At 42.2% G+C, this 23,431-nt stretch overlaps 2 protein-coding genes across 4 annotated transcripts in view; both read right to left on the reverse strand.

Annotated features, from left to right (window-relative positions):
• LOC139561243 (stromal interaction molecule 2-like) overlaps positions 1-5,780 on the reverse strand; it is a 92,839-nt gene extending 87,059 nt beyond the window's left edge. For both annotated transcript variants that reach the window (XM_071378218.1, XM_071378217.1), the window contains exon 1: positions 4,286-5,780. In XM_071378218.1, coding sequence (XP_071234319.1) covers positions 4,286-4,418 — 133 coding nt within the window. In that variant the 5' untranslated portion in view covers positions 4,419-5,780. The remainder of the gene's footprint in view (positions 1-4,285) is intronic.
• Positions 5,781-7,234: 1,454 nt separating this feature from the next.
• tbc1d19 (TBC1 domain family, member 19) overlaps positions 7,235-23,431 on the reverse strand; it is a 29,551-nt gene continuing 13,354 nt past the window's right edge. The window contains exons 12-21 of one of the 2 annotated variants that reach the window (XM_071378114.1): positions 20,901-20,975; positions 20,644-20,706; positions 12,145-12,229; positions 11,998-12,042; positions 11,857-11,889; positions 11,373-11,482; positions 11,069-11,160; positions 9,928-10,043; positions 9,665-9,735; positions 7,235-8,709 (exon numbers count right to left, since the gene is read on the reverse strand). In XM_071378114.1, the coding sequence (XP_071234215.1) occupies positions 8,635-8,709; positions 9,665-9,735; positions 9,928-10,043; positions 11,069-11,160; positions 11,373-11,482; positions 11,857-11,889; positions 11,998-12,042; positions 12,145-12,229; positions 20,644-20,706; positions 20,901-20,975 (765 nt within the window). In that variant the 3' untranslated portion in view covers positions 7,235-8,634. The remainder of the gene's footprint in view (positions 8,710-9,664; positions 9,736-9,927; positions 10,044-11,068; positions 11,161-11,372; positions 11,483-11,856; positions 11,890-11,997; positions 12,043-12,144; positions 12,230-20,643; positions 20,707-20,900; positions 20,976-23,431) is intronic. The other variant, XM_071378116.1, reaches the window with a different exon arrangement.

The following is a 23,431-nucleotide window of genomic DNA, read 5'->3' on the forward strand; positions in this document are numbered from 1 at the left end:
CTGTCTAAATTAAGTATTTATTGCTTTCACAAATAGCTTCAGGTGTTAAAGAGATGGATTTATTGAAAACATTTCAGACTGGGTTTCAAGGCTCATCTTGCATGTGCGAGAAAAAAACTTAACAGATTTAACATGCATTTCACGGCTTAGTTTTATGCTTTGACAATTCTTATCCAGTAATATTTCAACTGTGACAAGTGTACGTTCTGCAGAAACGAGCCTCTTTCATCTCATATGTCATCACGGATCCTTATCAACTAACAAGAACTAATGGAAGTCCCCTAAAGTAAGGTTAGTCTATGGAGGCCTCGTCTATTTGCTCTGGATGAGAATGACTGCCTCCTGAGAAGAAGCAGGCTTCTAATGACAACTGTTGAACTCAAAACGGTTTACTATAATTAATCTCACTGGGTCTATTTCAGTGGAGGCTCATCAGAGGAAGGGGAGGACAATACTCCTCAGTGAATGTCAGAAAAATATAAATAGTAAATCATTTTTTTTAAAGTATACTTTTTAGATAAAACTATACCAAATATATTCACGTCACCAAAACACAGTTTTGCAATAAAAGTCTACAGTAGCCTCAACAGCACTCAGTAGAGTAACACCATGGTATAGCCGGAGGACAGCTAGTTTCCTTTCTCCTATGGGTACACTGACTTCATAACAAAACCTACGAGACTCATGGTTCTACCCAGCCTTCCATAGACTTACACAGTAATGATGATGACTTTCGGAGGACATCTTCCAACCTACAGTATCAGCTCTTGCAGCATGAACTGACATGTCCACCCAATCATTGGATCAGAGAATGAATCTAGTACTGAAAGCTACAGCTAGCTAGCACTGCAGTGCATAAAATGTGGTGAGTAGTTGACTCAAAAGAGAGAGAAAGACAATAGTTGAAAAATGTTGAACAAATTAATTTCTTTAAAAATGGAGAAGCAAGAGAGATTGTTTTTTTTCTTTTTTTCTCACTTTTACTTTGCTAGTGAATGCAGCTAGTTTAGCCTACTGAAACACTTGCCTCAAAACAGAGAGGGATGCTATGTTAGCTAGCTGGCTATGGCTATCCAACACTGAAACTCTTCCAAGTCAAAGTAAGCGTTTGGTGTTATTAATTTATTGTCACCAGGGCCCACCAGTGTAACTGCTAAACTGTAGAGGGTTTACTAATGCATTAGTTCTAGTAGCTATGTTGACTATGACGTTAGCTAATATGGTGACAACGATGTAGGCTGTGTGCTGCGTTTAGTGGTTTTAATATGACGGTTTGCCAAGGATTTTTCTTTTTGCCTAGTCACAGACAGCTGATGTGTTGTGCACTAAGTCCACAAGCGAAGGGAAAAGGTGAGAGGAGGAGAGCACATAGATGAGAGAAGGAATTATACAACAAACAAAATGTTTATACGTGACTGCCATGAAAGTGAACTGTGTTTGTGTGTGATCCGTGGAGTATTCATTCTGCCGATTCTGTTGAAAAACGTTTCTTAAATGGAAGCAAACGGAACGGGGATAAACATACCTGCATTTGTCCAATATAAACTCTCATTTGCAATTGTTGGACTAATGATTACACCCTAGATCAACTAGATGCAGGCAAGAAGAGTGTGCAAGGCGGTATTGAATGTGTCACTGTCTGTCACCTTGATTACTCTGAATTTCTCTCTCAACCTGTGCACCTACATTGTAAAATGTCATTCCTAGGCTAGGTTGTAGCAACCTCATGATGGGCATAGGGAAAATTAGAGTCTCATGCATTAGCTTAAACCTATTGATGTTACATTGAGTTAGGTGAATGGAATATGAATGACAGTCATCCAATATGCTGTAATAGAAATAAGGCCATGCTCATAAAAAATAATCATCCTCCATTATCTTAAAATCTCTTAAGGATCGGCCCCTTTTTTTCAATTTTCGCCTATAATGACATACCCAAATCTAACTGCCTGTAGCTTAGGCCCTGAAGAAAGGAAAAGCATATTATTGGTACCATTTGAAAGGAAACACTTTGAAGTTTGTGGAAATGTGAAAGGGATGTAGGAGAATATAACACACTTTTTTTTTTTTGTACCATCATCTTTGAAATGCAAGAGAAAGGCCATAATGTATTATTCCAGCCCAGGTGCAATTTAGATTTTGGCCACTAGATGGCATCAGTGTATGTGCACAGTTTTAGACTGATCCAATAAACCATTGCATTTCTGTTCAAAATGTTATCAAGACTGCCCAGATGCGCCTAACTTGTATATTAACAACTTTTCATGTTCAAAACTGTGCACTCTCCTCAAACAATAGCATGGTATTCTTTCACTGTAATAGCTACTGTAAATTGGACAGTGCAGTTAGATTAACAAGAATTTAAGCTTTCTGCCAATATCAGATATGTCCATGTCCTGGGAAATGTTCTTGTTACTTACAACCTCATGCTAATCGCATTAGCCTACGTTAGCTCAACCGTCCCGCAGGGGACACACCAATCCTGAAGAAGTTTTAAACGTCAACAAGCTCCACTGGTTGATTTCTGTGTTGTGGGTTGTCAACCATTCTGGATGATTCCCCTGCTTATACCAACCTCCAATATTTCACAGGGGCCTGAACATTTTTGAGAGCTTGTGCACTTGACCACCTTCATACCATGCAGTGGAGAAGAGCACTTGATGTCTTTATTCTGACATGGCTCCAAATGTGTGAAAAACCATGAAGCTACTGTAGCTTGCCTCATTCCAGACCTCACTTACGGTGATCCCACTTATCTGTGCTCTTAGTTACCCAATAATCATGTTCTTCTTTCATATAAAGCCTTCACTACTTAATCTGACTTGCCACTCATATCAGCATGTGTGTGAAAGTGACTGCCTTGCCACTCATATCAGGATTTCTGTGAAAGTGACTGTTTAGGAGTCGTTATGTTAACCCTGGCATGGGGATTATGGGCTCCTCCCCAGTAGCAAGGCCTTTTGTTCAGCTGGCTGCGTGTTCCTCACTTATCCTATAGGCTCCTGTCCCGGGAGGGCTTGAACCAGACCAACATAATCAGAGATGACAGCGACACAATACTGTAAAAACACCATCCTGACCTGATATTAGATTAACAGCTGTTGAATTTGGAGCAGTGAGGAGGAAGTGGTGGATGATGGGTAACCTTGACTGAGACCTGTGCCAGTAGCCTGTTCCTAAAGTGTCTTAGGAGTGCTGATCTAGGATCAGTTTTGCCAGTTAGATCATAATGAAGGTGTTTATACGACGAGTGTACAAAACATTAGGAACACTTTCCTAATATTTAGTTGCGCCCTCTTTTGCCCTCAGAACAGCCTCAGTTCTTCAGGGCACGGACTCTACAAGGTGTCGAAAGCATTCCATAATGCTGGCCCATGTTGACTCCAATGCTTTCCACAGTTGTGCCAAGTTGGCTGGATGTCCTTTGGGTGGTGGACCATTCTTGATACACACGGGAAACTGTTGAGTGTAAAAATAAAAAAAAAACAGCAGCGTTGCAGTTCTTGACACAAACCAGTGCACCTGGCAGCAACTACCATACCCCGTTCAAAAGGAACTTCAATCTTTTGTCTTGCCCCTTCACCCTCTGAATAGCACACATACACAATCCATGTCTCAATTGTCTCAAGGCTTAAATTCATCTTTCTCCTCCCCTTCATTTACACTGATTGAAGTGGATTTGACAAGTGACCTCAATAAGGAATCATAGCTTTCACCTGGTCAGTGTTCCTAATGTTTTGTACACTCGGTGTACAGGGGTGACCTGATCTTAGATCAGCACTATATGCTTGATAGCACCATTGCCAATGCTTTAGTTCAGCCATGCTCAGTTGTGTCGGGAATTAAGGTGATTTATAAGAGATTGAGCTGTACTGTGCCTCACACAGGCCAGCCCGTGTGAACAAACACATGGACATATAGCCTACAGTGGCTAGGTAGCCTACTCCCATTTTACATTAGTCAGTCAAAAATAGTTGCTTCAGGCCGCATACCCTCACATACTCTAAAATCAGCAGACCCTGGAGGTGTGAAGTTTAAGGTTACACACAAGCAAAATGACAGTAAAAGGATGCGCTCCATCGTTTGGTCGGTCGTTCCCTATGAAGAAATCGTGCATTCCTGCCATGCCGGCATTCCTTGGCAATGCACAAGAAAAAGAGGTGACTGGCGACTCCCGACGCAGTCAGTTTTCCAGAAGGACTGTGCGTGGCATTCCTCTGAGAAAGCGAAGCGGTAAACATGCGTGAATATTAGGCAACAGTGTGTCTTGGATTAGCACGCTTACCTGTAGTGGCTACAATTGCGGCATCAGACGCACGATTCAACATATCATTTGAGTAGCTGCTTTCCAATCCCAGTACCGCAGAGATGACGAGTCCACGTAGCAATAAAATCACTGCTTGGTATAAGTAACTCATCGTGAGGGGAAGCTACTAATTGTTTGCCGTGTGAAGGGATGATAAATCAAACGATGGCTATGCCAAAATGGAAAGCTTTCTCCAAGGATTCAACCGGGTGCCAAGACTACGTAGAGAATTACGTTTTGGGCAGAAATATTCGAATGTGTCGAGTCACAAGAATGGAACGTCAGACACAACAGTTAGATAAAATGCACCCAACTTTTAAAAAACAGCATTGTTCAGATATACTCATATGATGTGGTCTATAACAGCAAAATAGTCTATAGGATCTGTTGGTGTAACAAATAAATGCTCCACTATTGGCATCTATAATGAATTCTAGGCCTGTCTACAAAAATAATGATCTAGCCTAATCCAAGTGTTCAGAACTTCAAATGAAGATATAGGACCTCAAAACTCCATCCGAAAATGACACCATTGTGTGACATGCCACGAAGTAACGTTAGACGTCAATAGATTCCCCTCAAGTGTTCCTTAAGGATCAATATATCCGATTTTTTTTTTTTTTTTTACGATTTAAAAGGTAGCTAGCTCTGAGGCAAACCGGTAGTCTACTTTGTTAAAGTGAACTTCAAAAGAAAAGAAAAAAGTGCAAATGGATAGTATGGCATCTTCTGTCTGAAAAAAAAACACACGACCAAATAAATAGGCTATATAGCTTGCTGCCAAGAAAAACAAACTGTGTATCCAACGCGGTTTAAAGTGCAATGTATCCCGATCCTCATGATTGAATTAAGACAAAATAGTCTCTGTACTCCCACATACAGTATGCACACATCGGGCTTGCTTTCAGCATATTGAGCACGCAGTCAGAGGTCCGCCTCCTCATATGTATGTAGCAAATCCACTCTACAAAAAAAGGAAATCAGCAGCTTCTCTCTATTGCCCTTCAAAGTTCCTCCAACGCGTCCACAACGTTCACCTACTTCACCTACTTTTAACTTCGATTAAAAGTTAATGTCAGGTATTCATGTCTTCGTTTGACAACATCTGTTTGTCTGCTTCCCCTGGCGTCTCAATTGCATACCGGCTGATGCAGACACTAAAACTATGGAGCGGAAGTCGGTATGCAAATCACTTGACATCAGCCACTGCACATTTATTTTCTCCCTGATGTGTTGGGGACATTTACGCTGGTTTGATGCGTTGTAACAATTTATCTTCTGTTTCTCGGGAGTGGGTCTGTAGCGGATACAATGTGTCTTGTTGTAGTTGAACACAGTGCAAGTAAGTCCACGCCGCAGAAACTGGCATTTGGTTTAAACATTTAGGTTTCCCCAGGGGCCTGTCGCTTTGCTGAACTGCATCCAAAAAGCAGAGGAATTCTCCTCAAACATTTCGGGGGAGTTTGCACGTCACGTTGACGCGGATGCTCAGATCGGTTGATTGTTTTCCACTTCCCTTTTTGTATTGCTCCCCAGAGTCCCCATGATTTGACAACTAACGAATCATCCAACGTTTCCTCTTTGCTGAGCACTGCCATTGGCCAGATTGTCCCAACATGGCAGAGTGTGATTGGTTGCTCGAGGCAACCCTTTGTCACTTTTGAACATGCGTGTCGCGGGGAAAAGTGTCCCAAGCCTTTATTGATAAGGCAAGTGGCATGCATTTGCAGGCTAGGCTATATGCAACAGAATATTTAGATTTAGTCAGATGACAGCATATTTCAAACAGCATATTGACCACCTCTGCTAACCAGAGCCTCATATGGCTCTGGCCCTCACTTTCTGGGTCATTTCCAATACATCTGCATTCACGGTTGTAAGAACATTGGTAACCAGGCTATTATGGTATCTCAATGTGTCCCCATTTAGGCTATACATTTTAATAGACTAAAAGTATTGACTCGTGCATATGCTTCTATCAATTGAAGTAATGGCAAATGACAGACTAGATGTTCATGTTATAGCCTCAAACACATATAAATATGTGCTTTCTTGGATGCTTCTTTGACATTGAAATGAATACATTTGGTCCACTATTCCAGTAACTGTATCATTACTATCAACTGGACCACGTTTACAAACGTTATATTAATACCTAAGAGTGCCACCTAGTGAGACGGGCAACCTGATAGTGCCGTCTACATGAAATCTTTCAACAACGGCCAGCGGCAGAGGGATGACGGATGGGATGGCAGTCATGGGCTGATGATGGCACATTGCTCCTGCAGAGCATCGTTTCAACAACAAGGGGAGCCAACAGTGGTGGCTCGTTCAGACCAGGGAGAACAAAGGGTGGCTGATAAGAAGTCACTGGCCCCCGGAGGAGCATTGAGCAGGAACGGCTCCGGGAGTCCGGGTAAACAGGTGGCAGTTGTACCAGGCATGACTAAGCCGCAGGGTCTAGCATGAGAGGGGAAGAAGGAGGGCAGCAAAAAGAGGCACAGCATAATTTGATACGAGCACACAGAATGGATAGGGGGAAGGAAGCCAAAGCAAAGGCAGAGCAGATGCTAGGGTGGGCTGGGGGGGGGGGGCAGATAATGTTTAGTTGCTCAGTGCTGCTACCTGTCAATTACTGATTCTGCCTACTGACTCGTCAGGCTCATTGCTCTGGTGAGCTGCCAAAGTACAGTGCGCCACATCCAAATATTTACCCTATCCAAAAAGAAGTGTCATTTAATTAAGTTGGACGATGCAGAATGCAGGACCACATTTCTACTGCTGTTGCAGAATGGATGTAGGCTGTCAAACAGAGATCTAGGGGCCATATGTCACATGCATATGTTACTTCTTAGCGAAGGGCTATGGAATAACGAGTCTGTTAATGAGTCTGAATACAATACTACAGAGGTCAAGTCAAAATTGATCTAGGTTTCATTACTTTATTCTTATTTAATGAGCATTGAAAAACAAAACTATGCTGCTATGATTGATTGATGTCCCCTGAACTCAAGAGACATTGACCGCATTGCGTAGGGTAAAATGTAAGAAAATCCTGAAATTAAACTGTAAATAAAAAAAATATGTAATCTGGGCACATACATTTGACAATGGGCACAAAAGGGAACAAAATTGGGTCAGGGATCAAATAATAGTGCGAGACGAATACAGATATAGCATGTGAACGCAATAATTACTGAAATCCATTAAAAAAAAGTACAATAATTACATCAAAGAACAATTCAAAACAAAGGTTCTTCAATTACCATTTTCACAATTAAAAACAATTAAAAACAATACTGAGACAAAAACAGTGTTGTGATGGCATATCTTATGCACAAGTCATATCTTATGATAATATCTTGCATATTAAAAATGAACATTAGAATATTAGTTGAAGCCTTATTAACTATGACTTAGATAATGAATTAACTGAGATCATTTTCTTGAGGAACCCGACCACAGAGCAGCTTCTGATCAGCTTCTAACACAGGGTTATTATTGCAAGGAGCGCTTCATGAAAATATAAAAAGTTAAGACCCCACTAAACACTTATCAGCGTTTCCGTAACACATCAATGGTCACACTGTAGATAGCTACAACTACTTCCCACTGGGCACAGACGTCATTTCAATGCCTAGTTTCGATTTACATTTGGTTGAGTTGTCAACTAATGTGAAATCAACAAAAATGTCATTGGATTTAGGTGAAAAAAATGGGTGGAGAAAAAAATACAAGATTCCCTTAGGTTGATGACTTTTTGCTCATCCAATCAGTTTACCACTTTGATTCAATGTCATCACATTGAATTGTTTTGTTAAAATGATGTGGAAACAACATTGATTCAACCAGTTTTTGCCCAGTAGGTTCACTCTCTCACACTGCAACCCAATACAATACAACCCAATACAATACTGTTCCATGCAATCCAGCTTCCAATAGACTCATCAAGCTGGTCCCAAGCATTGGGGTATATATCATCTTACTTAGGGCATAGCTTAAGGAGGTAAGATTTGCTTAGCTTATCTGAGTGCTATACTTACATACTGTATAATATATCTAATAATATGATACATGGTGATAACTATTTCTGTAGCGTGCATGCAGAGGGACATGCAGCTTTGACACAGTGAAAGGAATATGGTGGGATGGATATACAAGGTTTCAGGGGTCTTTTTTTGCCTTTTCATATTCCATATACGGTGTGGTTGGCATCTCTGACTCTGACAGACGATCACTGGCGTTGGCATGGGAACAGCTTGACAGCACAGGCAATTGTTCACGTCTCCTCCGGTGCGCGCGCACACGTCGCACACACACGCAGGTCCTCAGATGACAGTGGCGAACAGGAAGATCTGAATGAGAGGCATGACCTTCAGAGTTGAAAGGTCGGCGAGGACGGCCTGCGGTAAAGGGAGGTCGTCAAAGAGAACACACGTTCATTACCAACAGCAGTCACACTCCCTAACCAACAGAAGACTCACACCAACCAACCAGTGGATGTAATAAAGTTCCACATAATGTTTTTCCAGAAACTCTTTTTAGTGACTATTTTTTTAAACACTATTGAGCTGCAGATTCCCCTTGTAGGCTTCATATAGGGTTATATGCCATACCCCCAGCCTGGCCTTTTGGGATTACATTTAGGGCCCTATCATGTTTACAGAAAGGGTCTAATATTTCAGGCCCTCGGCACAGGCTCTAAAAATAAGGAGCCATGTTATGATACCTTCTCCAGTGGACCAGGTGGTAAATGAGCAAGCAAATACTGTGGGCCAGCATCTTAGCATCAGGTCAACCTGACGCCCGTGCGTCACACTCTGGATTAACTCCCTGGGAGGGGGGGGGGGGGCAAGAGATGGCTAGGGGAGGTTTACTATGGCTGTCAGTCAAATGCTCTGGGGAGACGGCATAAAGGCTTTCTTAAGTGGGTACATGGACACGAGGCTGGGACTCACGTCAAAGGCATTTGGAATAAGTGCATTAGGAGGGAAAATGTATGGCATGCAATGTGAAGTTCATGGCGCAATGCTCTACCTACCTGTGTCCGTTGTATGTTTTCGTGTAATCTGTACTTTTCCAAATTGTTTGACAATTAACAACACAGACAGACAGACACACACACACACACACACACACCCTGTGTACACAATAATGACCCCTGCACATTTCTGTGTGAGCGTTTCGGGGGAAGTGGGGGTTAGGAGGGGAAGCAGGGTGTTGGGGGGCTGAGGGCTTGAAATGAGAGTAAGGGGCTATTTCAGTAACCAAGGGCCAGAGTGGAAGCCAGTGTGTGTGTGTGTGTGTGTGTGTGGGAGAAAGACGCCTGCCTGTGGCCTCAGTGAAAGGCACACTCACTTCAGCTGAGGTCAGTGATGTCACCTCCATCAGGTTCTCAGCCCGGAAGGCAAAGACGGCCGCTGCCAGGACTAGGGGGAGAGAGAAGGGAAAGTGGGGTCAATACCCACGATACAGTTTACAATCAATGCAGCCATAACACCATAACACACCTCTAAATACTAGTGAACTAGTTAATACTAGAATGCACAGTCACAAAGTTGATTGTATTATCAATTATATTTTTTACATTGAGGGGTAGTTTCACGCGAGTGCTGCTATACCTGCTACAATCTCCAGTGAGTCGTAACCCAGGATTCGGTCCCACAGAAGGAGGAGCTGGTCAGTAGAAAGGTACCCAGAAAACGCTCTCACCATCCACTTGAAGGCAATACGCAAGCTGAGGGTATGTTCAACAGTTGAATAGTGTCACATCATTCTTTCATGTAATCATCATTGGAGCCCAAATGTACAACATGCACTTCCCTTTTTATACCTGCATGACAGATAATCATACATATTCTACTCATACATATTCAACGCCACATCAATTTCCAAAGCCACAAAGTCATGTATTTGCAATGTTTTTCCACTAGATGGAGGTATATGCTTGAACTAATGCCACGCATATTAATGGATTTGAATGAAGGATGTGTGTGTGTGTCTGTGTGTGTGTCTGTGATTTTAGGTGACCAGAAGTCCTCACAAGGATAGTAAAACAAGGAAAAAAATTGGACAAGTGGGGACATTTTGACAATCTCCACAAGGAAAAAGGCTATTTTAGGCTTAGGGGTTATAATTAGGGTTATGTTTAGGGTTAGGGGTTAAGGAAAACAGGATTTTGAATGGGAATCAATTGTTTGGTCCCCAGAAGGATAGTAAAACAAACGTGTGTGTGTGTGTGTGTGTGTGTGCTTGTATTACTATCCTTTTGGGTATTGTAAATATCCAAAAGTCCACTCAAGGATAAAACAAGGAAAATTCTCCCTCGTGGGGACATTTCCCACATACCCAGGAGGATAAAGAATATTGTAAGCTTAGCGGTTAGGTTTAAGGTTATGGTTAGAATTAGGGTTATGGTTAGAATTAGGGTTATGGTTAAAATTAGGAGTTAGGGAAAATAAGATTTTGAATGGAAATCAATTTTAGGTCCCCACAACGATAGGAAAACATATGGTGTGTGTGTAGACGTGTTTAACTATTCTTGTGGGGACCAGAAGTCTATTTCTAGGGGGTTTAGGGTTAAGGTTAGAATTAGTGTTAGAATTACGTTACGGGTTAGTGTTAGTAGCTAGGGTTAGTAGTAGCATGGGTTAGGGTTAGGTTTAGGCTTAGGGCTTAAGGGAAAATACGACTTTGAATGGGACTCAATTGTGTGTCCCCACAAGGTTAGCTGTACAAGACTGTGTGTGTGTGTGTACTCACGGCTGAGCACCTATCTCCCGTAGATGGTAGAATAGCTGGGGGAGATGGGTCTGTAGCAGCCTCTCAAACTGTAGGCACAGGGACACTATACCCTATGGAATAACATACGTAATGTGAATACACACACACATTGTACACATACACACACACTCATATCAATGCAACATACTTTTATGAACACAAACACACATGAAAATACATAGCTATACATAGAAACAGAAATATGAGCAGAGAACAGACAGAAAACACACTCTCTCCCCCTCTCTCGCTCCCTCTCCGTATTCTCTCTCTGTGTTACACTTACAGAGGTGGAGGAAGATACAGAGTGCAGCCTGAAGAAGTAGCGTACGTACATCTCCCTAAACACACTGTACAGCTTGGAGGGCTCGTTGTACAGGAAGCACAGAGGGGCCACTGGAGGACACAGACACACAGTAACACCTCAGAATTGGATATTTTATTTGACATTTTTTTATTTAACTAGGCAAGTCAGTTAAGAACAAATTCTTACTTACAATGATGGCCTACCCCAGCCAAACCCTAACCCGGACGACACTAGGCCAATTGTGCGCCGCCCTATGGGACTCCCAATTACGGCCAGTTGAGATACAGCCTGGAATCGAACCAGGGTCTGTAGTGATGCCTCTAGCACTGAGATGCAGTGCTTTAGACCGTTGCGCCACTCGGGAGCCCATACAATGGGTGTCCAGATATTTTTTTTAAAGGGTCTATTTCATGATCACAATTTTAGCTGGTACTATGATTTAGAAGGTAGAAACCGTACTTACCATACATTGAAAAACCATGGAATGGGATGACACCTATACGGAAGGGAAATTGAGAATAGTCAATCAATGGTTGAGCACGAGCATAAAGGGCTACTTATATGTGTGTCCGTAAGTGAATTTGGGGTGAAGGACTCTTCTCACCATTTGGAGGATACACCACAGCAAACTCCTCAACTCCCACCTTGCCTGCAGGTAACCAACCGTGACATCAACACCTTGTACGAGAGTTCCCTTGAAGAACACTTGTGATGATTGTCAATTAGATTAGATAAGGGTAGAACGGCTCACCTTGAATGTAGGACTTGGGAGGAGTGGCACTGTTGTAGCCGAAGTGCTCCAAGACCGCAGTGTCTCGAGAGAAACATAGCAGGACCTATGACAGACACACACAAGTGCATGCACACACACACACACACACAAACATTTTACTTATGCTTCGCTGACAATAGACCATCTATTAATACACATTAATATATGATTTGGTCAGTGGCAAATTAATCTGTGCATGAGTTGCTTCAATTACGCTCAATCGCACTCCACCTGGACAAAAGGAACGCCTATGTGAGAATGCTGTTCATTGACTACAGCTCAGCGTTCAAATGCATAGTACCCCCCAAAGCTCATCACTAAGCTAAGGACCCAGGGACTAAACACCTCCCTCTGCAAATGGATCCAAGACTTCCTGAGGGCCGCCCCCAGGTGGTAAGGGTAGGCAACAACACGTCTGCCACGCTGATCCTCAACACAGGAGCCCCTCAGGGGTGCGTGCTTAGTCCCCTCCTGTACTCCCTGTTCACCCACGACTGCATGGCCAAGTACGACTCCAACACCACCATTGAGTTTTCTGATGAGACAACAGTGGTAGGCCTGATCACCGACAACGATGAGACAGCCTATAGCGAGGTCAGAGAAGCCAGGAAAACAACCTCTCTCTCAATGTGAGCAAGACAAAGGAACTGACCGTGGACTATAGGAAAAGGAGGGCCGAACAGGCCCCCATTAACATCGACGGGGCTGAAGTGGAGCGGGTCGAGAGTTTCAAGTTCCTTGGTGTCCACATCACCAATGAACTATCATGGTCCAACCACACCAAGACAGTTATGAAGAGGGCATGACAACACCTTTTCCCAATTCGGAGACTGAATAGATTTGGCATGGGGCCCCAGATCCTCAAAAAGTTCTACAGCTGCACCATCGAGAGCATCATGACCAGTTGCATCACCGGCTGGTATGGCAACTGCTCGACATCTGACCGTAAGGCGCTACAGAGGGTAGTGCGAACGGCCCAGTACATCACTGGGGCCAAGCTTCCTGCCATCCAGGACCTATATACTACGTGGTGTCAGACAAAGGCCCCAAAAATGTGATGGTAATCTCATCTTCTCTTCTGATTGGGAATACATTTCAATGACTCTGCCCCACTTGTGTGGCATTATGTTCAGGAAATGATATGGCCGCTCAATCAACTGAATTATGTTTTAATCAACTGATTTCTTTGGATAAGGTCATTGAGACACAGCAGATGGGGACTGTGTATGAAGTGCAGAGCTGGGGTCAATTCCATTTCAATTCCAGTCTACTCCCACTGGGCAGAGACGTCAGTTCAATGTCTAGTTTTGATTCACATCTGGTTGAGTTTTCAACTAATGTGAATTCAATAAAAAATCTCACCATATGATTGGATTTAGGTTAAAAGTCGGGTGAAAAAACAATGCCTTTACGCTGATTACTTTGTGCAAATCCAATCAGTTTTCCACGTTGGTGCAACGCCATCACATTGATTTGTTTGGTTGTTGAAATGACGTGGAAACAATGCTGATTTGACCCGTTTTTGCCCAGTGGTGTGAATCGGGCATGGGATTTTCCCCATAGGAGTGCAGTTTAACTCTTGAATGGATTGGACTTAAAGACTTGCTCCAGAACTTTGGTGACTACTAAGTATTTTTTAAACCTCTCACTTTGGGCTGGATGTGTCAATGTTTAGTTCATACATGCAGAATCTATAAGCAGAATTACCTCAATTAGCCACGAAATCCCTAGTTTGAAAGCAACTTTTTTTCTGGAAGCTGTGCTGCGCCATTTCCCCTACATTTCCCCCCACATGGGCCAGCCCCCTAGCAATTCGAGTTCCAGCCAATGAGCTTGAGCCCCTCGCCACTTGAATGACAGGTACCAACATGCACACACAGCGGAGCGAGAGAGAGAGCACTGACGTGGGGAACAAAGTGCCTAGTGGAAGTCTACACACCCTTGCACAGTCTTCATATTTTGCTGCCTTAAATCTAAAGAGGAATTCAATTAGATTTTTTTCCTACAGATCTACTCTAAATTTTCAAAGTGAAAGAAAGTTATAGAACATTTTCAAAATATTATTTTTTCCCCGAAGATAATACTTGGTAGAAGCAGCTTTGGCAGCCATTACATCTGTGAATGATTTAGAATTATATTCTACCAACTTTGCACAACACTTAGGGCAATATTCAAACCTCGTCTCTGATTATCAAGCAAATTTAAGTCAGGACTGAGACTAGACCACTCAGGAACACTAAACACTTCTTGGAAATCAATTCTGGTGTGTCTTTGGCATAAAATTGTTTTAATTGTCTTGCTGAAAAACAAAACACTATCCCAGGGTTAAGTTTTCGAAGTCAGAGGGAGGGTTTTCCTTTAACTTTTTACCTGGGCTTTGCTCCTTTCATATTTCTTTTGATCCTGACAAACTCCCAAGTCCCTGCCAATGACAAGCAGACCCATAACATTATGCTGCCACCACAATACTGGAAAGTACAGAGGGTTTCAGTCTGTGTTGTGTAATATTGGATTTGACCCAAATCTGTAGTTTAATTTAGGCCAAAAAGTGAATGGCTTTGCTGTGCTTTTGCAGTAGTACTTATTACTTGCCTTCTTGCAATCAGAATGGAAGATTTGGAGTAGATTTTTTTTTACAAAGGCATCCTTCTTTTCACTTTGTTATACAGGCCAGTAATGTGGAGTGAATGCAATGTTGTTGATCCCTTTGTATTTTCAAATATTGTGGTGGCAGCATCATGTTATGGTTATGCTTGTCATCGGCAGGGACTGAGGGAGTTTGTTAGGATCAAAAGAAATAGCCCAGGTAAAAAGTTAGAGGAAAACCCGCCTCAGTCTTCTGAAAACTGAATTATTTTTCCACGGGGCAATTACACAAATTTTAAGTAAATTTAACACCCACAATGTTAAATGTAACACTTTCTTGGAAATAATATATGACCCACTGAAACAGTATTAAACTAACACTTTACAAAGTGTTCACAAACTAACACCCCTACAGTGTTGGTCCCTAACACCACGGGTGTGGCAAATTCCGACTTAAATTAACACTTTAGAGTTGATGCTGTTATCCTTTTTGTGTTAGGAATAACACATGTAGTGTAACAGTATATTAGGGGTTTTAACATTGTAGGTTGTAAAGCCTTATTTTCATATTTCCCACCATGCCTTTCAAGTGAATGTGAGAGATACCCACCCATGACTGTGTTTGTTAGTGATAGACATGTGAGTTGCATGCAATTACTACCAGTCTTGAAGCCTTCACCAAGTGACTGCCAAGTGCATATGTTTGAATTAAAAGTAAACCCTTAATGACCTTATATTATACATTTAATAAGGACTTTAGTTATCCTCCAGATTGTGGACTGAAAATCTTGTCTGATGGGCCACATCAGACCTGCAAATCACAATAAGCTGGTTTGTGAAGTGATTAGTAATTCCTATCAGAGCTAGAGGGAGAAAATCCAACAATTGTAATATTTTATCACCCAAAACCTACATTCAGAATGACTGCTATGGTGAAGGACTTGACAAACAAGACTACCTAAACCATCTAAACTGGAACAACCATCTCGGTAATGGGTGCAATAAATCCAACCCAACTACTGCGCTACACGTGCAACCACGTCTGATGTGTGGATCTATTTTGATGTTTCAAAGGAAAATAACAAAAAGGCCATATGCAAAGTTTGTACTGCGATTAGAGAAAGTTAAATATTTTAATACCACAAACCTAATTACTCATGTGAAAGTGCATCACCCCTAGAAGGACAGCATCCCGGAGTCGCCTCTTCACTGATGACGTTGAGACTGGGGTTTTGCCGGTACTATTTAATGAAGCTGCCAATTGAGGACTTGTGAGGCGTCTGTTAGACACTCTAGACACTAGACACTCTAATGTACTTGTTCTCTTGCTCAGTTGTGCACCGGGGCCTCCCACTTCTTTTTCAATTCTGGTTAGAGCCAGTTTGCGCTGTTCTGTGAAGGGAGTAGCGCACAGCGTTGTACGAGATCTTCAGTTTCTTGGCAATTTCTCGCATGGAATAGCCTTCATTTCTCAGAACAAGAATAGACTGACGAGTTTCAGAAGAAAGTTCTTTGTTTCTGGCCATTTTGAGCCTGTAATGGAACCCACAAATGCTGATGCTCCAGATACTCAACTGGTCTAAAGAAGGACAGTTTTATTGCTTCTTTAAACAGAACAACAGTTTTCAGCTGCGCTAACGTCATTTCAAAAGGGTTTTCTAATGATCAATTAGCCTTTTAAAATGATAAACTTGGATTAGCTAACACAACGTGCCATTGGAACACAGGAGTGATGGTTGCTGATAATGGGCCTCTGTATGCCTATGTAGATATTCCATTACAAATCAGCCGTTTCCAGCGACAATAGTCATTTACAACATTAACAATGTCTACACTGTATTTCTGATCAATTTGATGTTATTTTAATGGACCAAAAACAAGGACATTTGTAAGTGACCCCAAACTTTTGAACGGTAGTGTGTATATATATATATATAAAAATACACACATATAGTACCAGTCAAAAGTTTAGACACACCAACTCATTCAGGCATAGAATAATAGTGAAGACATCAAAACTATGAAATAACACATGCAATTATGTAATAACCCCAAAAAAAAATACAAATCAAAATATATTTTATATTTGAGATTCTTCAAATAGCCACCCTTTGCCTTGATGACAGCTTTGCACACTCTTGGCATTCTCTCAACCAGCTTCATGAGGAAGTGTTACCTGGAATGCATTTCAATTAACAGGTGTGCCTTGTTAAAAGTTAATTTGTGAAATTTCTTTCCTTCTTAATGCGTTGAGCCAATCAGTTGTGTTGTGACATGGTAGGGGTGGTATACAGAGATAGCCCTATTTCGTAAAAAAACAAGTCCATATTATGGCAAGAACAGCTCAAATAAGCAAAGAGAAATGACAGTCCTTCATTACTTTAAAACATGAAGGTCAGTTGAAGTTTCTTAAAGTGCAGTCTCAAAAACCATCAAGCGCTATGATGAAACTGTCTCTCATGAGGACCGCCACAGGAAAGGAAGACCCAGAGTTACCTCTGCTGCAGAGGATAAGTTCATTAGAGTTACCAACCTCAGAAATTGCAGCCCAAATAAATGCTTCACGGAGTTCAAGTAACAGACACATCTCAACATCAGCTGTTCAGATGTGATTGCGTGGATCAGGCCTTCATGGTTGAATTGCTGCAAAGAAACCACTACCAAAGGACACCAATGAGAAGAAGAGACTTGCTTGGGCCAAGAAACAAAAGCAATGGACATTAGACAGGTGGAAATCTGTCCTTTGGTCTGATGAATCAAAATGTGAGATTTTTGGTTCCAACTGCCGTGTCTTTGTGAGATGCAGAGTTGGTGAACGGATGATCTCCAAATGTGAGGTTACCACCGTGAAGCATGGATGTGGTGGTGTGATGGTGCTTTGCTGTTGACACCGTCTGTGATTTATTTAGAATTCAAGGCACACTTAACCAGCATGGCTACCACAGCATTCTGCAGCGATACGTCATCCCATATGGTTTGCACTTAGTCCCACTATCATTTGTTTTTCAACAGGACAATGACTCAACACACCTTCAGGCTGTGTAAGGGCTATTTGACCAAGAAGGAGAGTGATGGAGTGCTGCATCAGATGACATGGCCTCCACAAATCACCCGACCTCAACCAACTTGAGATGGTTTGGGTTGAGTTGGACCGCAGAGTGAAGGAAAAGCATGTGGGAACTCCTTCAAGACTGTTGGAAAAGCATTCCAGGTGAATCTGGTTGAGAGAATGCCAAGAGTGTGCAAAACTATCATCAAGGCAAAGGCTGGCTCCTTTGAAGAACCTCAAATTTAAAATATATTTTAATTTGTATAACACTTTTTTGGTTATTACATGATTCCATATGTGTTATTTCATAGTTGTGATGTCTTCACTATTATTCTACAATGTAGAAAAATGTAAAAATAAAGAAAAACCCTTGTGTTGGTGTGTCCAAACTTTTGACTGGTACGCTATATATATATCATTCATGCAATTTCAATGTTGTTTGAGTTGCTTTGTGTACCACCAAATTTGCTTGAGAGCATTTTACTGCAATACTGCATCCAAGTTGCTTGACATAGATGTTTCAAAGAGCTGTCAGTCAAGGCGAGCCCAATCAGCCTGTCTTTTCAAACTTCATGGTAGTTAGCCATGAGAGAAAAAGTATTTTCAGAATGACTGTTTTCAGAATGACAAAGTGCAAGGGATGTGTTGACTTTCACTAGCGACTGTGTCTGCACATACAATATGTAACGTACTAGGCCATTTTTGGGGACCACTTTTGGCTTGTGAGCACAATATTCAGAACTAGTGGCTAAAAAGTATTCAGAATTACCAGAGAATCTCTTTACAATGGAACTGAGCCCAGTCTCTGATGCACTGTCTCTCTTGTATATTTGGGATTTTAGATTAGTCTCTCTCAACCTAAACCTGAGCCGTATATTGAGAGAACTCTACGACTGCATAGCGAGTTCAGGAACAGTCAATATTGATGATTTATCAGTGCCGAGCGGATAAGCCACCATAGAGATGATAACCTGTCGTGCCACCGCCGTTCACTAAACCGCTCCCAGCATTCAGCGAAATAGTTACTATCTTTCACTTAAACACGTAAGTAAACAAATAAACCGGCAAAGCCAGACTGGAGACATTCATCTGTCACTATAGTGTTGTCTGATGCAAGTATTGGTGGACATATGAAATGCGGTGAAATCAGGTTCTTTGAATGAGCACTTGCTCCAAGTATTTTTGTTGATAAGGGTATTCAAAACCATGATAGGGGAGCCTCTATATTATATACACTCTTAGAAAAAAAGGTGCTAAGTAGAACCATACAGGGTTCTTCAGTTAGTCCCCATAGGAGAACCCTTTTTAGTGCTGGGTGGAACCCTTAGCAGAGGTTTCTATATTAGAACCCTCTACGTAGGGTTCTTCAAAGAACTCCCTGCATATGGTTCTACCTAGAACCCTCTATGAAGGTGTATGCCTAGAACCCTCTATGAAGGGTTCTACCAATAACCATTTTATCATCTAAAGGTTCTTCCAAGAACCCTCTATGAACGGGTAGAACCCACCGGCCTTATTAGCCTTTAAAATTGTATTATTTATGACAATACATTACATATATTATGCCTTTCTTTGAGGGCCTATGATACCCTAACACAGGAGTTAGGAATCTCATATCAGGCCTACAAGTCACAGTATGCTGGCTTGCAAAGTGATGTGTAATTCCTACTGGAGTCCAGCCAGAGTTAGAATATCCAACAAGTGGAATTGTTAATCACCCACAACCTGCATTCAGAATAACTGCCAGGGTAGGGAGGATTGAATACTGAGACTACCTCAATCATCTCAACTGGAACAACCATCTCAGTAACGGGTGCAATAAATCCAGTTACTAACAGATTGGATTAGTTTAGAAAACGGTATGTTATTTGTCTTTGTGTAGCATAACATTTATCAACCAATCAATGTGCATGCAAAAACACAGATATTAAAGTAAAACAAAACCATTCTGAAAACCTCCCTGCAATAGAGCATGCTGAGAAATATGATGTGTGGTTCTATGTAGAACCGTTCTTGCCTTCCAAATAATCCTTCTTGCCTCCCAAAGAATCAGTAAGGAACCCTTTCTTCCAAAAATGGTTCTTAGGATGTTAAAGGTTCTAGGTAGAACACTTTGACTTACAAAGAACCCTTGTCTTCCAAATAGGGTTCTTCTGATCAAAACGGTTCATGGTAGAACCCTATCCCTCTGCAAATAACCGTTGTGGAACCCTTTTTTTTTTTTTTAAGAGCGTATAATTGTGTGTGTAACTATATCTGTTAGAATGGAATATTGTGTATGTAGGAGTGAGAGTAGTTTAGTCTAGTGGTATTCTATACAGTCTGGTGTCCGTGTTATATTTACCACCATTATCTCCCCCCTCTGTGTACACGCTCTAACCTAACACAACCTACATAGATAACACTCAGTATTCTGTATATATGTATGCATTAATGTCTAGTGTTAAAAGGACATGCTTAGAGAACGGAAGGATACTGCTGAGTAGGTGAGAGAGAGAGAGAGAGAGAGAGAGAGAGAGAGAGAGAGAGAGAGAGAGTGAGAGAAAGAAGAGAGAGAGAGAGAGAGAGAGAGAGAGAGAGAGAGAGAGAGAGAGAGAGAGAGAGAGAGAGAGAGAGAGAGAGAGAGAAAGAAAGAAAGAAAGAAAGAAAGAAAGAAAGAAAGAAAGAAAGAAAGAAAGAAAGAAAGAAAGAAAGAAAGAAAGAAAGAAAGAAAGAAAGAGAGAGAGAGAGAGAGAAAGAAAGAAAGAAAGAAAGAGAGAGTGAGAGAGAGAGTAAGAGAGAGAGAAAGAGAGAGAGAGAGAAAGAAAGAGAGAAATGGATGAGGGAAAATGAGTCACACTCACCTGATACAGGAAATCCTCAAACACAAAGTAGTAGTCGTCATTACTCGCAGTCAGTTTCACATCCTGGAGAAAACAAAGTAAGGATAATTGACTGCAAAACAACGATATAAGACATAAATACCTGACATCACTACTAGTTTGTAAAGAACATGGCAGATGGGAAAACAAAGAACACCAAGGTTCTCAACAACCACACGTGTTTGCATGTGCTGTGTTGTTACTGTTTTCCCTGCTTGTCTTGGCACACCAAAGCCTACCTTGTAGATGAGGTTGTCCACCAGCAGGTCATGGTGTATGACTCCAGCCTTCAGCTGCTCATAATGCATCACATCCTGTCCAACAAAACATCAGTCAGTCGATTACAAATAACGTCAAACTAAAAGATACAACCTCCACAGTATGTACAAATAATACGGGACAATCATTTATTCAAATGATTGACCATTCGAATCCAATACAGAAAGTGGGTCTAAACGAAAGAGACTGAAGACGGCAGCATTCATTCTGTTTGCCCTCCCTCTACCACAATCATCTATTTGAATTGGAGTACTACCACTATCTGATGTCCTTCAACCACCTTGTGTATTTTGTCAAATTTATGTGCTCGTTGACATTGACATGACCGTGATTTCGTCAGACGAAGAGGCGAGGTTAATGTTATGGGGAAGTATTTCAACACGTACACACTTCACACCACATAGTTAACACCAGAACGTCTCTCCGGTCTGATAAAAGCTGTCATAAAAGAACGAAGTTACAGGAGACAGGGAGGAAAAGAGGAATAAAAACCTAAACTCTGAAAGACTTTCAAGCACTTTGGCAATCAGAGACTGGCGGGGAGAAAGAGAGAGATGAAGTTCAAGTTGCTTGTCCGTGTCAAGAGGTAGGGCTTCCCGGGGCCTCCCGGGTGGCGCAGTGGTCTAGGGCACTGCATCGCAGCGCTAGCTGTGCCACCAGAGACTGGGTTCACGCCCAGGCTCTGTCGCAGCCGGCCGCGACCGGGAGGTCCGTGGGGCGACGCACAATTGGCCTAGCGTCGTCCGGGTTAGGGAGGGTTTGGCCGGTAGGGATATCCTTGTCTCATCGCACACCAGCGACTCCTGTGGCGGGCCGGGCGCAGTGCGTGCTAACCTGGTAGCCAGGTGCACGGTGTTTCCTCTGACACATTGGTGCGGCTGGCTTCCGGGTTGGAGGCGCGCTGTGTTAAGAAGCAGTGCGGCTTGGTTGGGTTGTGTTTCGGAGGACGCATGGCTTTCGACCTTCGTCTCTCCCGAGCCCGTACGGGAGTTGTAGCGATGAGACAAGATAGTAATTACTAACAATTGGATACCACAAGATTGGGGAGAAAAAAGTAAAATAAAATTTTAAAAAATTTAAAAGAGGTAGGGCTTCCCAGACATACTCAAAACACCCAAGATGGATATCGTCAATTTGAGACATTAAAATTCCCTTTAAAACATTAAAAGGGGCAATCTACGATTGCTCCATACAGTGCCTTCGGAAAGTATTCAGACCCCTTGACTTTCCCCAAATTTTTTACGTTACAGCCTTATTCTAAAATGTATTAAAATATTTGTCCCTCAGCAATCTACACACGATACCCCATAATGACGAAGCGAAAACAGTTAAGACATTTTCTCAAGTGTTTTAAAAATAAAAAACAGAAATACCTTATTTACATAAGTATTCAGATCTTTTGCTATGAGACTCGAAATTGAGCTCCGGTGCATTCTGTTTCCATTGATCATCCTTGAGATGTTTCTACAACTTGATTGGAGTCCACCGGTTGTAAATTCAATTGATTGGACATGATTTAGAAAAGCACACACAAACTTGTCTTTATAAAGGTCCCACAGTTGACAGTGCATGTCAGAGCAAAAACCAAGCCGAGGTCGAAGGAATTGTCCGTTGAGCTCCGAGGCAGGATTTTGTCGACGCACAGATCTGGGGAAGGGTACCACTCTGACAGAGCTCTAGAGTTCCTCTGTGGAGATGGGAGAACCTTCCAGAAGGACAACCATCTCTGCAGCACTCCACCAATCAGGCCATTATGGTAGAGTGGCCAGACGGAGGCCACTCCTCAGTAAAAAGCACATGACAGCCCGTTTGCAGTTTGCCAAAAGGCACCTAAAGACTCTCAGACCATGAGAAACAAGATTCTCTGGTCTGATGTAACCAATATTGAACTCTTTGGCCTGAATGCTAAGCGTCACGTCTAGAAGAAACCTGGCACCATCTCTTCGGTGAAGCATGGTGGTGGCAGCATCATGCTGTGGGGATGTTTTTCAGCAGCCGGTACTGGGAGACTAGTCAGGATCGAGGGAAAGATGAACGGAACAAAATACAGAGAGATCCTTGATGAAAACCTGCTACAGAGCGCTCAAGACCTCCGACTGGGGCGAAGGTTCACCTTTCAACAGGACAACAACCCTAAGCACACAGCCAAGACAACGCTTCGGGACAAGTCTCTGAATGTCCTTGAGTGACCCAGCCAGAGCCCGGACTTGAACCCGATCGAACATCTCTGGAGAGACCTGAAAATAGCTGTGCAGCAACGCTCCCCATCCAACCTGACAGAGCTTGAGAGGATCTGCAGAGAAGAATGGGAGAAACTCTCCAAATACAGGTGTGCCAAGCTTGTAGTGTCAGACCCAAAGAAGACTCAATGCTGTAATCGCTGCCAAAGGTGCTTTAACAAAGTACTGAGGAAAGGGTCTGATTACTTATGTAAATGTGATATCAGTTTTTTTGTATTTGATAAATTAGCAAACATTTCTAAAAACCTGTT

Source organism: Salvelinus alpinus, chromosome 31, assembly GCF_045679555.1.
Source record: "Salvelinus alpinus chromosome 31, SLU_Salpinus.1, whole genome shotgun sequence".
NCBI classification, from domain to species: Eukaryota; Metazoa; Chordata; class Actinopteri; order Salmoniformes; family Salmonidae; genus Salvelinus; species Salvelinus alpinus.